Raw genomic sequence first — 20,927 nt, forward strand, 5'->3', positions numbered from 1 at the left:
GTTAGGTATATCAGAGTGTTACAGTGAGGGTAGTGGGGCATATCAGAGTGTTACAGCGATGGATGTGGGGAATATCAGAATGTTACAGTGAGGGTTGCGGGGTATAACAGAGTGTTACATTGAGGGGTGTGGAGCATATCAGATTATTACAGTGAGGGGTGTGGCGTATAAAGAGTGTTACAGTGAGGGGTGTGGGGTATATCAGTGTCACAGTGAGGGGTGTGGGGTATATCAGAGTGTTACAGTGAGGGGTGTGAGGTATATCAGAGTGTTACAGTGAGGGGTGTGGGATATATCAGAGTGTTACAGTGAGGCGTATGGGGTATATCAGAGTGTTACAGTGAGGGGTGTGGGGTATATCAGAGTGTTACAGTGAGGGTTGTGAGGTATATCAGAGTGTTACAGTGAGGGGTGTGGGGTATATCAGAGTGTTACAATGAGGATGTGGGATATATCAGAGTGTTACAGTGAGGGTTGTGGGGTATTTCATAGTGTTACAGTGAGGGGTGTGGGGTATATCAGAGTGTTACATTGAGGGATGTGTGGTATATCAGAGTGTTTCACTGAGGGGTGTGGGATATATCAGAGTGTTACAGTGAGGGGTGTGGTATATATCAGAGTGTTATAGTGAGGGGTGTGGGGTATATCAGAGTGTTACAGTGAGGGGTGTCGGGTATATCAGAGTGTTACAGTGAGGGGTGTGGGGTATATCAGAGTGTTACAGTGAGGGGTGTGGGGTAATTAGAGTGTTACAGTGAGGGGTGTGGGATATATCAGAGTGTTACTGTGAGGGGTGTCGGGTATATCAGATTGTTACAGTGAGGGGTGTGGGGTATATCAGTGTTACAGTAAGGGTAGTGGGATATATCAGAGTGTTACAGTGAGGGGTGTGGGGTATATCAGAGTGTTACAGTAGTGGGTGTGGGGTATATCAGAGTGTTACAGTGAGGGGTGTGGGGTATATCAGAGTGTTACAGTGAGGGTTGTGGGCTATATCAGAGTGTTACAGTGAGGGGTGGGGTATATCAGAGTGTTACACTGAGGGGTGTGGGATATATCAGAGTGTTACAGTGAGGGGTGTGGTATATATCAGAGTGTTACAGTGAGGGGTGTGGTATATATCAGAGTGTTACAGTGAGGGGTGTGGGGTATATCAGAGTGTTACAGTGAGGGGTGTGGGGTATATCAGAGTGTTACAGTGAGGGGTGTGGGGTAATTAGAGTGTTACAGTGAGGGGTGTGGGATATATCAGAGTGTTACTGTGAGGGGTGTCGGGTATATCAGATTGTTACAGTGAGGGGTGTGGGGTATATCAGTGTTACAGTAAGGGTAGTGGGATATATCAGAGTGTTACAGTGAGGGGTGTGGGGTATATCAGAGTGTTACAGTAGTGGGTGTGGGGTATATCAGAGTGTTACAGTGAGGGGTGTGGGGTATATCAGAGTGTTACAGTGAGGGTTGTGGGCTATATCAGAGTGTTACAGTGAGGGGTGGGGTATATCAGAGTGTTACACTGAGGGGTGTGGGATATATCAGAGTGTTACAGTGAGGGGTGTGGTATATATCAGAGTGTTACAGTGAGGGGTGTGGTATATATCAGAGTGTTACAGTGAGGGGTGTGGGGTATATCAGAGTGTTACAGTGAGGGGTGAGGGGTATATCAGTGTGTTACAGTGAGGGGTGTGGGGTGTATCAGAGTGTTACAGTGAGGGGTGTGGTATATATCAGAGTGTTACAGTGAGGGGTGTGGGGTATATCAGAGTGTTACAGTGAGGGGTGTGGGGTATATCAGAGTGTTACAGTGAGGGGTGTGGGGTATATCAGAATGTTACAGTGAGGGGTGTGTGTATATCAGAGTGTACAGTGAGGGGTGTGTGGTATATCAGAGTGTTACAGTGAGGGGTGTGGGGTAATTAGAGTGTTAAAGTGAGGGGTGTGGGGTATATCAGAGTGTTACAGTGAGTCGTGTGGGGTATATCAGAGTTTTACAGTGAGGGGTGTGTGATATATTAGAGTGTTACAGTGAGGGGTGTGGGGTATGTCAGAGTGTTACAGTGAGGGGTGTGGGGTATATCAGAATGTTACAGTGAGGGGTGTGGGGTATATCAGAATGTTACAGTGAGGGGTGTGGGGTATATCACAGTGTTACAGTGAGGGGTGTGGGGTATATCAGAGTGTACAGTGAGGGTTGTGGGGTAATTAGAGTGTTACAGTGAGGGGTGTGGGGTATATCAGAGTGTTACAGTGAGGGGTGTGGGGTATATCTGAGTGTTACAGTGAGGGGTGTGGGATATATCAGAGTGTTACAGTGAGGGGTGAGGGGTACATCAGAGTGTTACAGTGAGGGGTGTGGGATATATCAGACTGTTACAGTGAGGGGTGTGGGATATATCAGAGTGTTACAGTGAGGGGTGTGGGGTATATCAGAGTGTTACAGTGAGGGGTGTGGGGTATATCAGAGTGTTACATTGAGGGGTGTGGGATATATCAGAGTGTTACACTGTGGGGTGTGGAGTATATCACAGTGTTACAGTGAGGGGTTGGGGTATATCAGAGTGTTACACTGAGGGGTGTGGGGTATATCAGAGTGTTACAGTGAGGGGTGTGGGGTATACCAGAGTGTTACAGTGAGGGGTGTGGGGTATATCAGAGTGTTACACTGAGGGGTGTGGGGTATATCAGAGTGTTACAGTGAGGGGTGTGGGGTATATCAGAGTGTTACAGTGAGGGGTGCGGGGTATATCAGAGTGTTACAGTGAGGGGTGCGGGGTATATCAGAGTGTTACAGTGAGGGGTGTGGGGTATATCAGAGTGTTACAGTGAGGGGTGTGGGGTATATCAGAGTGTTACAGTGAGGGGTGTGGGGTATATTAGAGTGTTACAGTGAGGGGTGTGGGATATATCAGAGTGTTTCAGTGATGGGTGCGGGGTATATCAGAGTGTTACGGTGAGGTGTGTGGGATATATCAGAGTGTTACAGTGAGGGGTGCGGGGTATATCAGTGTTACAGTGAGCGGTGTGGGGTATATCAGAGTGTTACAGTGAGGGGTGTGGGGTATATCAGAGTGTTACAGTGAGGGGTGTGAGGTATATCAGAGTGTTACGGTGAGGGGTGCGGGGTATATCAGAGTGTTACAGTGAGGGGTGTGGGATATATCAGAGTATTACAGTGAGGGGTGTGGGGTAAAGCAGTGTGTTACAGTGAGGGGTGTGGGGTATATCAGAGTGTTACAGTGAGGGGTGTGGGATATATCAGTGTTACAGTGAGGGGTGTGGGGTATACCAGAGTGTTACAGTGAGGGGTGTGGGGTATATCAGAGTGTTACAGTGAGGGGTGTGGGATATATCAGTGTTACAGTGAGGGGTGTGGGGTATATCAGAGTGTTGCAGTGAGGGGTGTGGGGTATACCAGAGTGTTACAGTGAGGGTTGTGGGGTATATCAGAGTGTTACAGTGAGGGGTGTGGGATATATCAGTGTTACAGTGAGGGGTGTGGGGTATATCAGAGTGTTACAGTGAGGGGTGTGGGGTATATCAGAGTGTTACAGTGAGGGGTGTGGGATATATCAGTGTTACAGTGAGGGGTGTGGGGTATATCAGAGTGTTACAGTGAGGGGTGTGGGATATATCAGTGTTACAGTGAGGGGTGTGGGGTATATCAGAGTGTTACAGTGAGGGGTGTGGGGTATATCAGAGTGTTACAGTGAGGGGTGTGGAATATATCAGAGTGTTACAGTGAGTGGCGTGAGATATATCAGAGTGTTACAGTGAGGGGTGTGGGGTATATCAGAGTGTTACAGTGAGGGGTGTGGGGTATATCAGAGTGTTACAGTGAGGGGTGTGGGGTATATCAGAGTGTTACAGTGAGGGGTGTGGGGTATATCAGAGTGTTACAGTGAGGGGTGTGGGGTATATCAGAGTGTTACAGTGAGGGGTGTGGGGTATATCAGAGTGTTACAGTGAGGGGTGTGGGGTATATCAGAGTGTTACAGTGAGGGGTGTGGGGTATATCAGAGTGTTACAGTGAGGGGTGTGGGATATATCAGTGTTACAGTGAGGGGTGTGGGGTATATCAGAGTGTTACAGTGAGGGGTGTGGGGTATATCAGAGTGTTACAGTGAGGGGTGTGGGATATATCAGAGTGTTACAGTGAGGGGTGTGGGGTATATCAGAGTGTTACAGCGAGGGGTGTGGGGTATATCAGAGTGTTACAGTGAGGGGTGTGGGGTATATCAGAGTGTTACAGTGAGGGGTGTGGGGTATATCAGAGTGTTACAGTGAGGGGTGTGGGGTATATCAGAGTGTTACAGTGAGGGGTGTGGGGTATATCAGAGTGTTACAGTGAGGGGTGTGGGGTATATCAGAGTGTTACAGTGAGGGGTGTGGGGTACAGTGTAAAATCTGTCCCTCACCTTCCATTGCATCTTGGCGTACTTTTTCCTGAATTGTTCACTGAAGGATTCGTGAATGTTCTTGTCCAAGGCCGTGTCGCCAACGATCCTGCGGGTCAAAGGCCGAAGGTCAGAGTACGACTCGCAGCCTGGACCGGAGCCGGGTGTCTGAGCGATGGACGTTGGGGCAGGAAGGGCTCCACTTGCCCCCCACCCCTGCTTCCCCTGACTGGGAGAGGCGCTGGTCAAACATCAGCCAGCCTCCCTGCCCCATTGGAGTCAGCGTCGGTGGGGGTCAAGACTGACGCACCCCCCATCCCACTCCACAAGTGTGGTCACTCTTGTCATGTTAGAAGCGCAGCAGCCAAATCACGCACAGCAAGATCCCACCAGCAGCCAACGTGATCAGGACCCAGTCCATTTGTTTTACTTTCATGATTGTCCGTCACTGGATAAACTTTAGCCCCAGCAGACGGGGCAGAACACCCCACCCTCCCCTCTCCACCACCCCCCACCGGCTGCCCTTCGGCCAATACTGGCCGTGGGATCTTTAGCGTCCGCCTGAGAGGGCAGAGGGAGGCCTGGGGTTTTAATGTCTCAGCCCGCGTGATGGCAGCTCCGACAGTGCGGTGCTCCCTCAGCGCTGACCCTCCGACAGTGCGGCGCTCCCTCAGCGCTGACCCTCCGACAGTGCGGCGCTCCCTCAGCGCTGACCCTCCGACAGTGCGACGCTCCCTCTACGCTGACCCTCCGACAGTGCGGCGCTCCCTCAGCGCTGACCCTCCGACAGTGCGGCGCTCCCTCAGCGCTGACCCTCTGACAGTGCGGCGCTCCCTCAGCGCTGACCCTCCGACAGTGCGGCGCTCCCTCAGCACTGACCCTCCGACAGTGCGGCGCTCCCTCAGCACTGCCCCTCCGAAAGTGCGGCGCTCCCTCAGCACCGACCCTCCGACAGTGCGGCGCTCCCTCGGCACTGACCCTCCGACAGTGCGGCGCTCCCTCAGCACTGACCCTCCGACATTGCGGCGCTCCCTCAGCACTGACCCTCCCATAGTGCGGCACTCCCTCAGCACTGACCCTCCGACAGTGCGGCGCTCCCTCAGCACTGACCCTCCGACAGTGCGGTGCTCCCTCAGCACTGACCCTCCGACAGTGCGGTGCTCCCTCAGCACTGCCCCTCCGACAGTGCGGCGCTCCCTCAGCACCGACCCTCCGACAGTGCGGCGCTCCCTCGGCACTGACCCTCCGACAGTGCGGCGCTCCCTCAGCACTGACCCTCCGACATTGCGGCGCTCCCTCAGCACTGACCCTCCCATAGTGCGGCACTCCCTCAGCACTGACCCTCCGACAGTGCGGCGCTCCCTCCGCGCTGACCCTCCGACAGTGCGGTGCTCCCTCAGCACTGACCCTCCCACAGTGCGGCGCTCCCTCAGCACTGTCCCTCCGACAGTGCGGCGCTCCCTCAGCACTGACCCTCCGACTGTGCGGCACTCCCTCAGCACTGACCCTCCCACAGTGCGGCGCTCCCTCAGCACTGTCCCTCCGACAGTGCGGCGCTCCCTCAGCGCTGACCCTCCGACAGTGCGGTGCTCCCTCAGCACTGACCCTCCCACAGTGCGGCGCTCCCTCAGCACTGTCCCTCCAACAGTGCGGCGCTCCCTCAGCACTGACCCTCCGACAGTGTGGCGCTCCCTCAGCACTGACCCTCTGACTGTGTCGCGCTCGCTAATCCTGTCCCCGGGGATGTATCACGTTGCAGGGCATGAGTCTCTGGACCGGGGACTCAGACCCACGATCTTCTCTATCTGAGGCGAGGGTGAGCATGAGTGTGCGGGGGCAAAAGGCAGTGGAGCACGTGCATGTTTCTGCACTTACCAGGGGTGTTTTAGTGCCTCCTCACAGGTGTACCTCTTGTCGGTCTCCCTCACCAACAGATGCCGGATGAAGTCTTTTGCTGGGGACCGAACGGAACACATATTGAGATATGGTCTGGTCAACGTTCACACCTCAGGGCATCGTTCTCCCTTGCAGTGTGACCTCCACTACCTAGAGGGGGTGCCGTTATTTTCTTCCCCACTGGGACACGTACCCTCTTAACTTGACCGTCCCCTCGGGGCCACTGCCCTTCACAAGGGGCATCTCAAGGCTGGGGAGGGGCAAGTAAACTCGTCATTGTAGTTTGCGTTGGAAAGGGGGAAACGTTCCTGGCGCCTCACCCTCACCCCCCCCCCCACCCCACCCCACCCCAAGCGAGGTCCCGGTTTCTGCCCGCCTCGCGGCGTTCGGCTGCGTCGGGCATCACTGGAAGAGGGGGTGCAGGGGAGAGTTCTCCCTGATCGGAGTGCCCCCCACCACCCCCCCCGGGGTGGGGTGGGGCAGGCGGGTTGAAGAAGGGGGAATCAGTCAGAGCACCGTAACCCCGTTCCCTTGGCCACGCCTGGGGATCGGGATCGGCCGCGTGCCTCCCACAGTCGAATAGCACACACATCGTTTCCCCCCTCCAATACTCGGGGTGGAGGGAGGAAAGGCCTTTGGGGAGTCCCCCCCACCACTACCCACATCCGCCCCCCCACCCCCACCCCAACTTCCCACCTCGCACCCCACCCACCCCACCCTCCGGCACCTGAAACCCTCGAGGGGTACCCTACCTGACTCGGAGATGTCGTCCCAGTACGGGGAGTCGAACTCGAACTCAGCCTTCAGGATCTGCTTGAAGAGCTCCGAGTCATTCTCATGGTAGAACGGTGGGTAACCGCACAACCTGGACACAGGGTCGGGGAGAAGGAATGAAAGATGGAGAGTTTACCAGACACCTTTCTCCACCCCAGGACATCCGAAAGAGCCTCACGGCCGATGGGAGTGCTTTTCTTTCTGAAATGTGGTCACAGTCGTTATATATGGGACACGTTACCCACCCTTCCGCCTAGCAATGCCCCTCAGCACTGACCCTCCGACAGTGTGGCGCTCCCTCAGCACTGACCCTCCCACAGTGCGGTGCTCCCTCACCGCTGACCCTCCGACAGTGCGGCGCTCCCTCAGCGCTGACCCTCCGACAGTGCGGCGCTCCCTCAGCACTGACCCTCCGACAGTGCGGCGCTCCCTCAGCGCTGACCCTCCGACAGTGCGGCGCTCCCTCAGCACTGACCCTCCGACAGTGCGGCGCTCCCTCAGCACTGACCCTCCGACAGTGCGGTGCTCCCTCACCGCTGACCCTCCGACAGTGCGGCGCTCCCTCAGCGCTGACCCTCCGACAGTGCGGCGCTCCCTCAGCGCTGACCCTCCGACAGTGCGGCGCTCCCTCAGCACTGACCCTCCGACAGTGCGGCCCTCCCTCAGCGCTGACCCTCCGACAGTGCGGCGCTCCCTCGGCGCTGACCCTTCGACAGTGCGGCGCTCCCTCAGCACTGACCCTCCCACAGTTCGACAAGAGGACAGTTCCACCTCCCGGTCCCAGTTCCCGATCGCCCAGGTACTCACAGGATGTATGATATGATTCCGATTGACCAGCAGTCCACAGATTTTCCATACAGTTTCTGTTCCAGGACCTCAGGAGCTGACGGGGTAAAGATACGGTCCAAATGAGAGAAACTTCTAGAAAACTTGCAGAACAGCTTCCGTCACAACTGGTTTTGGTGAATGTCTTTCTCTGTATCCCTCCCTCCCTAGGCCTGGAACTTGCTGCAACACCTACAATGCACAAAGCCCAGGAAAGTTTCCAATTCTGGCCTCTTGAGCACTCACCGATTTCCTTGGCTCCACCATCCATGCCTTCAACTGCCAGGGGCCTAATCCCACTGCCCCGCTCTCTCCCCATAGCCCTGTATCAATCCCCAAACTAATCCCACTGCCCCGCTCTCTCCCCGTAGCCCTGTATCAATCCCCAAACTAATCCCACTGCCCCGCTCTCTCCCCGTAGCCCTGTATCAATCCCCAAACTAATCCCACTGTCCCGCTCTCTCCCCATATCCCTGTATCAATCCCCAAACTAATCCCACTGCCCCGCTCTCTCCCCGTAGCCCTGTATCAATCCCCAAACTAATCCCACTGCCCCGCTCTCTCCCCATATCCCTGTATCAACCCCCAAACTAATCCCACTGCCCCGCTCTCTCCCCATAGCCCTGTATCAATCCCCAAACTAATCCCACTGTCCCGCTCTCTCCCCATATCCCTGTATCAATCCCCAAACTAATCCCACTGCCCCGCTCTCTCCCCATATCCCTGTATCAATCCCCAAACTAATCCCACTGTCCCGCTCTCTCCCCATATCCCTGTATCAATCCCCAAACTAATCCCACTGCCCCACTCTCTCCCCATATCCCTGTATCAATCCCCAAACTAATCCCACTGCCCCGCTCTCTCCCCATATCCCTGTATCAATCCCCAAACTAATCCCACTGTCCCGCTCTCTCCCCATATCCCTGTATCAATCCCCAAACTAATCCCACTGCCCCACTCTCTCCCCATAGCCCTGTATCAATCCCCAAACTAATCCCACTGCCCCGCTCTCTCCCCATAGCCCTGTATCAATCCCAAACTAATCCCACTGCCCCACTCTCTCCCCATAGCCCTGTATCAATCCCCAAAGTAATCCCACTGCCCCGCTCTCTCCCCATATCCCTGTATCAATCCCCAAACTAATCCCACTGTCCCGCTCTCTCCCCATATCCCTGTATCAATCCCCAAACTAATCCCACTGCCCCACTCTCTCCCCATAGCCCTGTATCAATCCCCAAACTAATCCCACTGCCCCGCTCTCTCCCCATATCCCTGTATCAATCCCCAAACTAATCCCACTGTCCCGCTCTCTCCTCATAGCCCAGTATCAATCCCCAAACTAATCCCACTGCCGTCAGAATGAGGGGTCTCCCATTGAAGACGGAGACGAGGAGAAATTTCTTCTCTCAGAGGGTGGTCAGTCTGCGGAATTCTCTCCCCCCCCAGAGAGCAGTGGGGGTCGGGTCACTGAATATATTCAAGGCCGAGTGAGACAGATTTCTGGTCGACGAGGGGAGTCGAGGGTTATGGCGGGGGTGGGGAGACGGACAGGAAAGTGGAGTTGAGACCACAATCGGATCAGCCATACAAACATATGGAGCAAGAGGAGGCCATTCAGCCCCTCAAGCCTGCTCCACCACTCAATAGGATCATGGCTGCTCTATTTGTGTTCCCATCTGCCCCCAACCACCTTTAATTCCCCTCCTCACAAGAATCTCCGTCTTAAAACTAATCCAGTTTGTGTGACCTCCTCCTGCAAGAAGCAAGAGGAGGCCACTCAGCCCCTTGAACCTGCTACCCCCATTCAATAAGATCATGGCCGATCTGATTGTAATCTCGACCCCACATTCCCGCCCACCCCCGATAACCTTTCACCCCCCCCTTGTTAATCAAGAATCCATCCACCTCGGCCTTAAAAATATTCAAAGGCTCTGCTCCCACCGCCTTTGGAGGGAGAGAGTTCCACAAACTCTCGACCCTCGGAGAGAAAACATTTCTCCTCGTCTCCGTCTTCAATGGGCGACCCCCTTATGTTTAAACGGTGACCCCCTCGTTCTAGATTCTCCCACAAGAGGAAACGTCCTCTCCACATCCACCCTGTCCAAGACCCCTCAGGATCCTAAAGGTTTCAATCAAGTCGCCTCTCACTCTTCTAAACTCCAGCGGATACAAGCCTAACCTGTCCAACCTTCCCTCATGAGACAACCCGCCCATTCCTGGTCTTAGTCCGGTAAACCTTCTCTGAACGGCTTCCAATGCATTGACATCCTCCCTTTAGGAGACCAGTGTAGATAAATAAAGGCTGAGTGGCCTCTTCCTGATCCTATTTTGTATTCTTGGATACAACATTACAGGAAGGAGAGGGTTGGATTAAGAGAGGCTGTTGCCAAGACTGGTGAATCTCATAGGTGAGATAGCAGAGGGGCTATAATAGGGCCTCTCCTCCTCGTTCTGAGGGGGTGGGGAGGGGAGGGGGAAATTTTAATTGAGGTTTATAAAACGATGAGTGCCCCAGCTATTCGTAGTATAGGTCGATGATTTGGATGAGGGAGCCAAAGGTGATATTTCCAAGTTTGCCGATGACACGAAATTTGGCGGGAATGCGAGCGGTGGGGAGGGTGTTAATTGAAGCCTTAGACAGAGGTTGAGTGATAACATGGCAGACACAGCCTAACGTGGGTAAGTGTGAAGTTATCCACTTTGGTAGGAAAAGCAGAAAGACAGAGTGTTATTTAAAGGGCGATAGATTGGGAAATGTTGATGTACAAAGGGACCTGGGTGTCCGATCACTGAAAGCAAGCAGGCAGCTAAGAAGGCAAATGGTATGTTGGCCTTCATGGCGAGAGGACTTGGGTACAGGAGCAAGGATGTCTTACTGCAGCTGGACAGGGGCCTTGGTGAGACCACACCTGGAGTATTGTGTGCAGTTTTGGTCCCCTTACCTAAGAAAGGATGTACTTGCCACAGAGGGAGTGCAGGGAAGGTTCACCAGACTGATCCCTGGGATGGCAGGATTGTCGTATGAGGAGAGATTGGGCCAACTAGGCCCTGTATTCCCTGGAGTTTAGGAGAGAGGGGATCTCACTGAAACGTATAAAATTCTGACAGGGATGGGCAGACTTGGATGCAGGGATGATGTCTCCTCTGGGCTGGGAGGGTCTAGAACAAGGGGTCACCATCTCAGGATGTGGGGTGGACCATTTAGGACTGAGATGAGGAGAAACTTGTTCACTCAGAGGGTGGTGAACCTGTGGAATTCTCTACCACAGGAGGCCAAGTCGCTGAATATAGTTAAGAAGGGAATAGGTAGACTTCTAGATTCTAAAGGCATCAAGGGGTACGGGGAGAGAGCAGGAGTACGGCGTTGAGATAGAGGATCGTCCATGATCACATTGAATGGCGGAGCAGGCTCGAGGGGCCGAATGGCCTACTTTCCCTCGATGAGGGCCCCGGGTCGAGTGGATAGGGAGGCCCCATTTCCCTGTGCAGCGAGGTCAATCGCCGGCGGGATAGATTTAAAGCAACTGGTGGAAGGTCCAAGGGGAGCGGTGAAGAGTAACGCTTTCCACCCAGAGGGCGGTCAGGGTCTGGAAGACCAATGGCTGAAAGGGTGGCAGAGGTAGAAACCCTTGCCGTATTTTTAAAAACACACGTACACTCAGGTGTACACTGGCCTGTAACCCGCTGCAGTTCGGCCTCCGATGGGCAGCCGGTAACCATGGCAACCCAGCACGGCCTGCGCTCGCAAAACGGGCCTGTGGGCCTGGTTAAACCTGTGTGGAGGGGGCGGCGAGGAAATGTCGGTGTTTCCCTGCCCCGTACGTGGTCAAAAAGTGAGATTTCGTTTTATTTTCTCCTGGGACGGGCAGTTTTGTGGACGGGCCTGAGAGAGAGAGAGAGAGAGAGGGCGGCGGGGTCCTTTTCTTGGCCTCCAAAGGCCAACGGGGCCTGAAACTCCCAAAGGGCCTCAAAAGCCCGGAGCAAGGAAGGGTTAAGTGAAGAATGGCGCCACAGGGGATCGCAGAATCTCGACAGGGAAGGTGGACACCATCGATTCTGTGCTGGCTCTCTACCGAGTCCTATTGTGCTGCCCCTTAGCCTTGCACGTTCTATCTTTTTTTCTTAAGATAGCGGGGGATTTTGGCCACCTTTCGCATCGAATGGGAAGACTTTGACTCAGCGGTGCAAGTGTGAGGAGGACAGCCCTTATACCCACGTAACCAGGTGTCCCACAGGACGTCGACAACAGCCTCCCTGTTTCTTCGATCTTGGACAGTCCGAAGTCGCTGATCATGATTTTCGAGTCGTCGAAGGGCGACGCGTACAGGAGATTCTCCGGCTGAGGAGCAACGGGCGATCGTTAAATCAAGCGCTCCCCTCAACGGCCACCCCCCACCCCCACCACCCACCACCCGTTTCCCCACATTCCCCACTCCGTCAGCCGCTCCGCTCAGAGAGGCGCTAGGGTAGGACCCCTGAACCCCTCAGAGTCGCGGCTCTCAAACGCCAGCCCTCCTTCTGGCCGTTCAGCTTTTCTCTTCATGTGGGGGTCGCTGGCCGGGCCCAGCATTTGTCGCCCCCATCCCTACTTGCCCCCCTCGAGAAGGTGGGGGGTGAGCCACCTCCTTGAGCCGCTGCAGGCCCCGTGTGGTGTAGGTACACCCACCGTGCTGTTAGGGAGGGAGTTCCAGGGCTTTGTCCGTGTGGTGTAGGTACACCCACGGCGCTGTTAGGGAGGGAGTTCCAGGATTTTGACCCAGCGACAGCGAAGGAACGGCCGATATATTTCCAAGTCGGGATGGTGTGTGTGGGGCTCGGAGGGGGAACTTGCAGGTGGTGGTGTTCCCCATGTGTCTGCTGCCCTTGTCCTTCTAGGTGGTAGAGGTGGTGGGTTTGGGCGGCGCTGTCGAAGGAGCCTTGGCGAGTTGCTGCAGTGCATCTTGTAGATGGTACACACACTGCTGCCCCTGTGCGTCGGTGGTGGTGGAGGGAGTGAATGTTTGTGGATGGGGTGCCAATCGAGCGGGGGGGGCTGCTTTGTCCTGGACGGTGTCGAGCTTCTCGAGTGTTGTGGGAGCTGCACTCATCCAGGCAAGTGGGGAGTATCCCATCACACTCCTGACTTGTGCCTTGTAGATGGTGGACAGGCTTTGGGGGAGTCAGGAGGTGAGTTACTCTCCGCAGGATTCCCAGCCTCTGACCTGCTCTTGTAACCACAGTATTTATCTAGCTGGGTCCAGTTCAGTTTCTGGTCCATGGTAACCCCCAGGATGTTCACAGTGGGGGATTCAGTGATGGTAATGCCCATTGAACGTCAAGGGGGCGATGGTTCGATTCTCTCTTGTCGGAGATGGGGGAGGTATCGCCCTCAACAGGAGAAAGCCCAGAACATTCCCTCCCCGCTAAGCTCAAAAGCAAAGGCTGTCAGACGCCCCCTGCCCCCACCGACCAGCCGCAGACCCCTCGCGCCACCCCGCAGTGCCTACCTTTAGGTCCCTGTGGACGATGCCCAGCTGGTGAAGATAGTTGACTGCGTCTAGGATCTGCTGGATGAGTTTGCTAGCATCTCTTTCTGTGTAAAAACCGCGCTCAATGATGCGGTCAAACAACTCACCGCCCGACACCCTGTGGACAAGGGGCAGCCCTAAGAGTGTGCACTCGCATTGAGCAGTATAACTTCAGACTGGCCCGCTCCACCCCTGTCTCTCTCTCTCCCTCTCTTTCTCTCTCTCTTTTTGCCCCCGCACCAACTCTCTGTCTCCCTTCCTCCCACCTCCTCTGTCTCCATCTCTATATCTTTCTCCATATTTGTCTCATCTTCTATTTCTCTCTCTCCCTCTCTCTGTCCCGTGAACCCATCATCTCTCCTCTCTCACTCACTGACTCACACAGTCCGGCAACACCCCCATTTTAAAATTCTCATCCTCCTGTTCAAATCGCTCCATGCCCTCTATCTCTGTCACCTCCTCCAGCCCCTACACTGCTCCCTATCTCTGTAACCTCCTCCAGCCCCTACAACCCTCCCTATCTCTGTAACCTCCTCCAGCCCCTACAACCCTCCCTATCTCTGTAACCTCCTCCAGCCCCTACAGTCCTCCCTATCTCTGTAACCTCCTCCAGCCCCTACCACCCTCCCTATCTCTGTAACCTCCTCCAGCCCCTACAACCCTCCCTATCTCTGTAACCTCCTCCAGCCCCTACAACCCTCCCTATCTCTGTAACCTCCTCCAGCCCCTACAACCCTCCCCATCTCTGTAACCTCCTCCAGCCCCTACAACCCTCCCTATCTCTGTAACCTCCTCCAGCTCCTACAACCCTCCCTATCTCTGTAACCTCCTACAACCCTCCGAGATCTCTGCGCTCCTCCAATTCCGGCCTCTCGAGCATCCCCCGATTCCCATCGCTCCGCCATTGGCGGCCGTGCCTTCAGCTGCCTGGGGGGCCCTGAGCTCTGGAATTCCCTCCCTCAACCTCTCCACCTCTCTCCCTCCCTCTCTCTCTCTCTCTTCCTCCTCCTTCAAGACGCTCCTTAAAAACTGACCTCTTTGGCCGAGCTTTTGGTCACTTATCCCTAATATCTCCTCGATGTTGTCCTTGTTTCTCTCTCTCTCTCTCTCTGTCTCTCTCTCTCTGTCTCTCTGTCTCTCTCTCTCTGTCTCTCTCTCTCTCTTTGTCTCTCTCTCTCTGTCTCTCTCTCTCTCTCTGTCTCTCTCTCTCTCTCTGTCTCTCTCTCTCTGTTTCTCTCTCCCTGTCTCTCTCTCTCTCTCTCTCTCTCTGTTTCTTTCTCTCCTGTCTCTCTCTCCCGGTCTCTCTATTCCTGTCTTTCTCTCAGTCTTTCTTCCTCTCTCTCTCTCGGCCGTTTTTCTCTCTCTCCCCCTCTCTCTGCCTCTATCTCACTCGCTGTCTCTCTATCTCTGTGTGTCTCTCTCTTTCTCCCAGTCTCTCCCTCTCTCTCTCTCTCTCTGACTCTCTCTCTCTCTCTCCCAGTCTCTCTCTCACTGTCTCTCTCTCCCTGTATATCTGTTTCTCTCTCTCTCCCTGTCTTACCCTCTCTCTCTCTCCCCTTCTCTCTTTGTCCCTGGTGTGCACCCCATATGTGGCTGGGTTACTCACAGTTCCATGACCAGGTACAGGTGGCTGGGACTTTCGTACACCTTTTGAAGAGAGACGATATTCTCATGTTTGATTCTGAAAAAGAAAAAGATGTTTCCTCTGTGTTCTTTCTACACAATATGGAGACTAAGTAGGTCCTTGGGAATCCATACATCTGACCATCCTTGTCTACTTGTCATTCACCAGGGAGCGTGAGGCCTACTTGCCGGTCACCAGGCAGCATGAGGCCTTCTCACCGGTCACCAGGCAGCGTGAGGCCTAGTCGCCAGTCACCAGGCAGCGTGAGGCCTAGTCGCCAGACACCGTGAGGTCTACTCACTGGTCACCAGGCAGTGTGAGGCCTACTCACCGGTCACCAGGCAGTGTGAGGCCTAGTCTCCAGTTGCCAGGCAGTGTGAGGCCTAGTCGCTGGTTACCAGGCAACGTGAGGCCTAGTCACCGGTCACCAGGCAGCGTGACACCGAGTTGCTGGCTACGAGGCAGCATGAGGCCTACTTGCTGGACACCAAGCAGCATGAGGCCTAGTCACTGGTCACCAGGCAGCATGAGGCCTAATTGTCAGTCACCAAGCAGCGTGTGGCCTACTTGCTGGTCACCAGGCAGCATAAGGCCTATTTGCCAGTCACCGGGCAGAGTGAGGCCATGTCATCTGTCACAAGGCAGCATGAGGCCTAGTCACTGGGCACCAGGCAGCATGAGGCCTACTTGCCAGTCACCAGGCAGCATGAGACCTATTAAACCGGTCACCAGGCAGCGTGAGGCCATGTCATCTGTCACAAGGCAGCGTGAGGCCTAGTCACTGGGCACCAGGCAGCATGAGGCCTACTTGCCGGTCACCAGGCAGCATGAGGACTACTCACCGGTCACCAGGCAGCATGAGGCCTACTTGCCGGTCACCAGGCATCATGAGGCCTACTCACCGGTCACCAGGCAGCAAGAAGCCTAGTCACCAGGCAGCATGAGGCCTTGTCGTCGGTCACCAGGCAGCATGAGGCCTACTCACCGGTCACCAGGCAGCAAGAAGCCTAGTCACCAGGCAGCATGAGGCCTTGTTGTCGGTCACCAGGCAGCATGAGGCCTACTCACCAGTCACCAGGCAGCAAGAAGCCTAGTCACCAGGCAGCATGAGGCCTTGTTGTCGGTCACCAGGCAGCATGAGGCCTACTCACCGGTCACCAGGCAGCATGAGGCCTAGTTGCCAGTCACCAGGCAGCATGAGGCCTACTCACCGGTCACCAGGCAACATGAGGCCTAGTTGCCAGTCACCAGGCAGCATGAGGCCTACTCACCGGTCACCAGGCAGCGTGAGGCCTAGTCACCAGGCAGCATGAGGCCTAGTTGCCAGTCACCAGACAGTGTGAAGCCTACCTGCCAATCACCACCCAGAAGGAACAAACAGTTCGGACCAGTACTCTTATTTCCCAGTTTTTACTGGTGTTCCATTTTAAGTTATACAAGACCAGTTCAGACCAGTATTCTTATTTCTCAATTTTTACTGTTTTTTCATTCTGGGCAGGCATTCGTGAGGCCTACCCGCCGGGTGCCAGGCATTCGTGAGGCCTACCCGCCGGGTGCTCGGCAACATCTGGCCCACTCGCTGGTCGCCAAGCAACGTCAGGCCTACTTGCCGGCTGCCAGGCGAAGTCCGGCCCACTCACTGGTCGCCAGGCAGCATGAGGCCTACTTGCAGGTCATTTGGCAACCTCGGGCCTACTCGCCGGTTGCCGGGCAACGTCAGGCCCGCTCGCCGGTGGCCAGACATTCGTGAGGCCGACTCGCCGGTAGCGACGTCAGGCCTCACCGCCGGTTGCCAGGCAACGTCAGGCCTAATTGCCGGTTGCCAGGCAACGCCAGGCCTGCGAAAGTGCGAAAAAGGAAAAGCCTTAGCCTGGCACGAAAAGGGTTACGGAATTTGTGTCAGGGAAATCTAAGCGAGATATTTCTGCATGCTTTTAAGCACGTTTTATTATATAAATGATTTACTTGGTAACCACGGCAACTGCAATGTCAAACCTGACTGGAATTCTTTTCATCTGCACTCTATTTAATCTCCAAAAGAGTCAATCATCTATTTTTAATCCCCAATTCATTCACCAGATAAAAACCAGTGAGAACAACCTTGCCACAATTTTTGTGTTTCCCCCCCACGTTAATTGTTAATCTCGGAGGGAATTGGAATCAAGGTTGGACTTAATTCAATGGATCTCACTCTGATCTTCCTGAATCCCACGATCCTGGGTTTCAGACCCCGCTCCAGAGACCCCAGCCTCATAATCCAGGCCCAACACTCCCACCGGTGCCAGTGCCGAGGGAGTGCCGCGCTGTCGGAGGGTCAGTGCTGAGGGAGCGCCGCACTGTTGGAGGGTCAGTGCTGAGGGAGTGCCGCACTGTCGGAGGGTCAGTGCTGAGGGAGAGCCGCACTGTCGGAGGGTCAGTGCTGAGGGAGCACCGCACTGTCGGAGGGTCAGTGCTGAGGGAGCGCCGCACTGTGGGAGGGTCAGCGCCGCACTGTCGGAGGGTCAGTGCTGAGGGAGCGCCGCACTGTCGGAGGGTCAGTGCTGAGGGAGCGCCGCACTGTCGGAGGGTCAGTGCTGAGGGAGCGCCGCACTGTCGGAGGGTCAGTGCTGAGGGAGCGCCGCACTGTGGGAGGGTCAGCGCCGCACTGTCGGAGGGTCAGTGCTGAGGGAGCGCCGCACTGTCGGAGGGTCAGTGCTGAGGGAGCGCCGCACTGTCGGAGGGTCAGTACTGAGGGAGCACCGCACTGTCGGAGGGTCAGTACTGAGGGAGCACCGCACTGTCGGAGGGTCAGTACTGAGGGAGCGCCGCACTGTGGGAGGGTCAGTACTGAGGGAGCTCCGCACTGTGGGAGGGTCAGTAATGAGGGAGCGCTGCACTGTCGGAGGGTCAGTGCTGAGGGAGCGCCGCACTGTCGGAGGGTCAGCGCTGAGGGAGCGCCGCACTGTGGGAGGGTCAGCGCCGAGGGAGCGCCGCACTGTCGGAGGGTCAGCGCTGAGGGAGCTGTTAGGGTTAGGATTAGGGTTGGAATTAGGGTTAGGATTAGGATTATCTCACTCTATGACTACCAACTAGATCCCCCTTCCACACCCTCACCCTCTGTTTAGGGGGAGAAGGTGCCGGAGTGGCAATGTCACTGGACTAGCAATCCCGAAGCCCAGGCTCTGGGGTCACGGGTTCAAATCCCACCCCGGCCGCTATTGGAATGAAAAATCGGGAATTCAAAGCCTCGGACACGGCGGCCGTGTCCCTATCATCGAATATCACTGAAAACCCCTCCGGCTCATTCGAATGTCGCTTATAAAAGCCCAACTAGATCCCTCATGCCCCTTTAGGGAAGGGAATGTGCCACCTTTACCCGGCCAGGCCTACAACTGGGCCCTAGGCCCAGAGCCCCTGTGGGCCTGCAAGGACGCCCAGTTTGAGGGCAATTAGGGACGGGCAACAAAATGGAGCCTCTTTCTGACTTGGCAGCGGACAGATGCCCACCCGCTCTTGGCTTCCTCCCCCCCCCTCGACTCACTTGCACTGCACCGCGATCTCATTCTTCACGACGGCTTCCTTGCCCGGCCGGACGTCCTTGGCGATGCACTTCAGGGCGACCAGCCGCTTGGACTGGCGGTCCTCGGCCAGCATGACTTCGGAGAAGGCGCCCCTGCGGCGGGAAAGGCAGGGGGGAGGGAGCAGCGTTTAAAGGGGCGCCGCAACTGCAGCGTGACGGTTTACATAGAAAAAATCGAATGGGGTTGGGGGGGGGGGAAGGCCGACGCAATCCTGATTGGACCTGGTGTTACTGCGGAGCGGTCCTGGGGCCCCCACTCCTCAGGGAAGGGTATGTCAGCCTCGGAGGGAGGTGAGGGTAGGTTTCCCGGAACGATCCCGAGTGTTAAATCCCGAGGAGAGATTAAACACAAACTGGGGCTGTGTTCCCTGGGACTTAGAAGGTTCCGGGGGGGTGATTCGATCGAAGTTTTTGAGGAATTCAGGGGAACTGATAGAGAAAGACCCCGTGTCCTGCTGGTCCAGTGGGTGGTGAGTCTGGGACGAGGGGGCAGAGTCTGGAAAGGAGAGGCAGACCCTTCAGGAGTGAAATGAGGAAAGGCCCCTACACACAAAGGGTGGTCGGAGTTTGGAACTCTCTTCCCCCAAACGGCCATTGATGCCGGGTCAGTTAGTTTTAAATCTGGGAGGTTGAGAGATTTTTGTTAACCAAAGGTTAAGGGATGCGGGGCGAAGGTGGGTAGATGGAGATAGGTCACAGATCAGACATCATCTCATTGAATGCGGGACAGGGTCGAGAGGGGCTGAAAGGCCTCCCCCTGTTCCTGTTCCTCTCTCTCTGTCTCTCTCTCCCTCTCTCTCTGTCTCTCTCTGTCACTCTCTCTCTGTCACTCTCTCCCTGTCACCCTCTCACTCTCCGTTTCTCTGCTTCGGTCTCCCTCTCTCTCCTACTGTCTCTCTCTCTCTGTCAATCTCTCTGTCTCTGTCTCTCCATCTCTGGCTCTGCCTCTCTCTCTGTCCCTCTCTCTCTTTATCTCTCTCTGTTTCTCTCTCTCTCTCTCTGTCTCTCTCCCTCTCTCTTTCTCCCTCTGTCTCTCTATCACCCTCTCTCTGTCTCTCTCTCTCTCTCTCTCTCTCTCTGTCTCTCTCTCGCTCTCTCTCTGTCTCTCTCTCTCTTGGTCTCTATCACTCTGTCTCCATCTTTCTCTATCTGCCACTCCCTCTCTCACGTTCGCTCTGTCTCTCTCCCTCAGTCTCTGTCTCTCTCTCTCTTTCTCTCTCTCTGTCCCTCTCTCTCTCTGTCTTTTTGTCTCTCTCTCTGTATCCCTCTCTGTCTCCCCCGCTCTCTGTCGCTCTCTTTCACTCTCTCTCGCTGCATCTCTCTCCCTCTCTCTGTCTCTCCATCGCTCTCTCTCTCTGTCCTTCCCTCTCTCTCTCCCTCTCTCCCTCAATCTCTCTCTCTGCCTATCTCTCTTTCTCTCTCTGTCCCTCTCTCTGTCTCCTTCTCTCTCTCTGTCTCCATATCTCTCTCTCTGTCCCTTTCACTCTCTGTTTCTCTCTCTGTCTCTCTCTACCCTCTCTCCCTTTCTCTCTCTCTGTCTCCCTCTGTCTCTCTATTGCTCTCTCATCTCTTGCTCTCTGTCTCTCCTTGTCTGTCTCTTGCTATCTGTCACTCTCTCCCTCTTTCACTTTCTCTCTGTCTCTCTCTCTCTCCCTCTGTCTCTCTCTCTCTCTGTCACTATCCTTCTCTCTCTCTCTCTCCCTCTGTCTTTCTGTCTCTATGTCTGCCTCTCTCTTCCTCTCTCTCTGTCTCTGCCTCTCTCTCTCTCTCTGTCTCCCTCTCTCTCTCTCTCTCTGTCTCTCTCTCTCTCTGTCTCTCTCTGTTTCTCTCTCTCTCTGTCTCTCTCTCTCTCTCTCTGTCTCTGTCTCTCTCTCTCTCTCTCTCTGTCTCTCTCTGTCTCTCTCTCTCTCTGTCTCTCTGTCTCTCTCTGTCTCTCTGTCTCTCTCTGTCTCTCTGTCTCTCTCTCTGTCTCTCTCTGTCTCTCTGTCTCTCTCTCTCTGTCTCTCTCTGTCTCTCTCTCTCTCTGTCTCTCTCTCTCTCTCTGTCTCTCTCTCTCTCTCTGTCTCTCTCTCTCTGTCTCTCTGTCTCTCTCTCTCTCTGTCTCTCTCTCTCTCTGTCTCTCTCTCTCTTTCTCTGTCTCTCTCTGTCTCCCTCTCTCTCTGTCTCTCTCTCTCTGTCTCTCTCTCTCTCTCTGTCTCTGTCTCTCTGTCTCTGTCTCTCTCTGTCTCTCTCTCTCTCTCTCTCTGTCTCGCTCTCTCTCTCTGTCTCTGTCTCTCTCTGTCTCTGTCTCTCTCTCTCTCTCTGTCTCTATCTCTGTCTCTCTCTGTCTCTCTCTGTCTCTCTCTCTCTCT

At 55.1% G+C, this 20,927-nt stretch overlaps 1 protein-coding gene across 1 annotated transcript; it reads right to left on the bottom strand.

Annotated features, from left to right (window-relative positions):
• Positions 1-4,412: 4,412 nt before the first annotated feature.
• On the bottom strand, positions 4,413-18,669 carry LOC144678290 (calcium/calmodulin-dependent protein kinase type 1-like; the record flags this gene model as incomplete). The annotated part of the gene is made up of 8 exons (XM_078538125.1): positions 4,413-4,500; positions 6,267-6,345; positions 7,040-7,152; positions 7,869-7,944; positions 12,099-12,225; positions 13,373-13,511; positions 15,000-15,074; positions 18,538-18,669. Coding segments are annotated over 8 exons (829 nt in total), but the record flags the coding sequence as incomplete, so codon positions are not given.
• Between the last annotated feature and the right edge of the window lie 2,258 nt (positions 18,670-20,927).

This window comes from Cetorhinus maximus, unplaced genomic scaffold (genome assembly GCF_964194155.1).
Source record: "Cetorhinus maximus unplaced genomic scaffold, sCetMax3.hap1.1 HAP1_SCAFFOLD_3962, whole genome shotgun sequence".
NCBI lineage: Eukaryota > Metazoa > Chordata > Chondrichthyes > Lamniformes > Cetorhinidae > Cetorhinus > Cetorhinus maximus.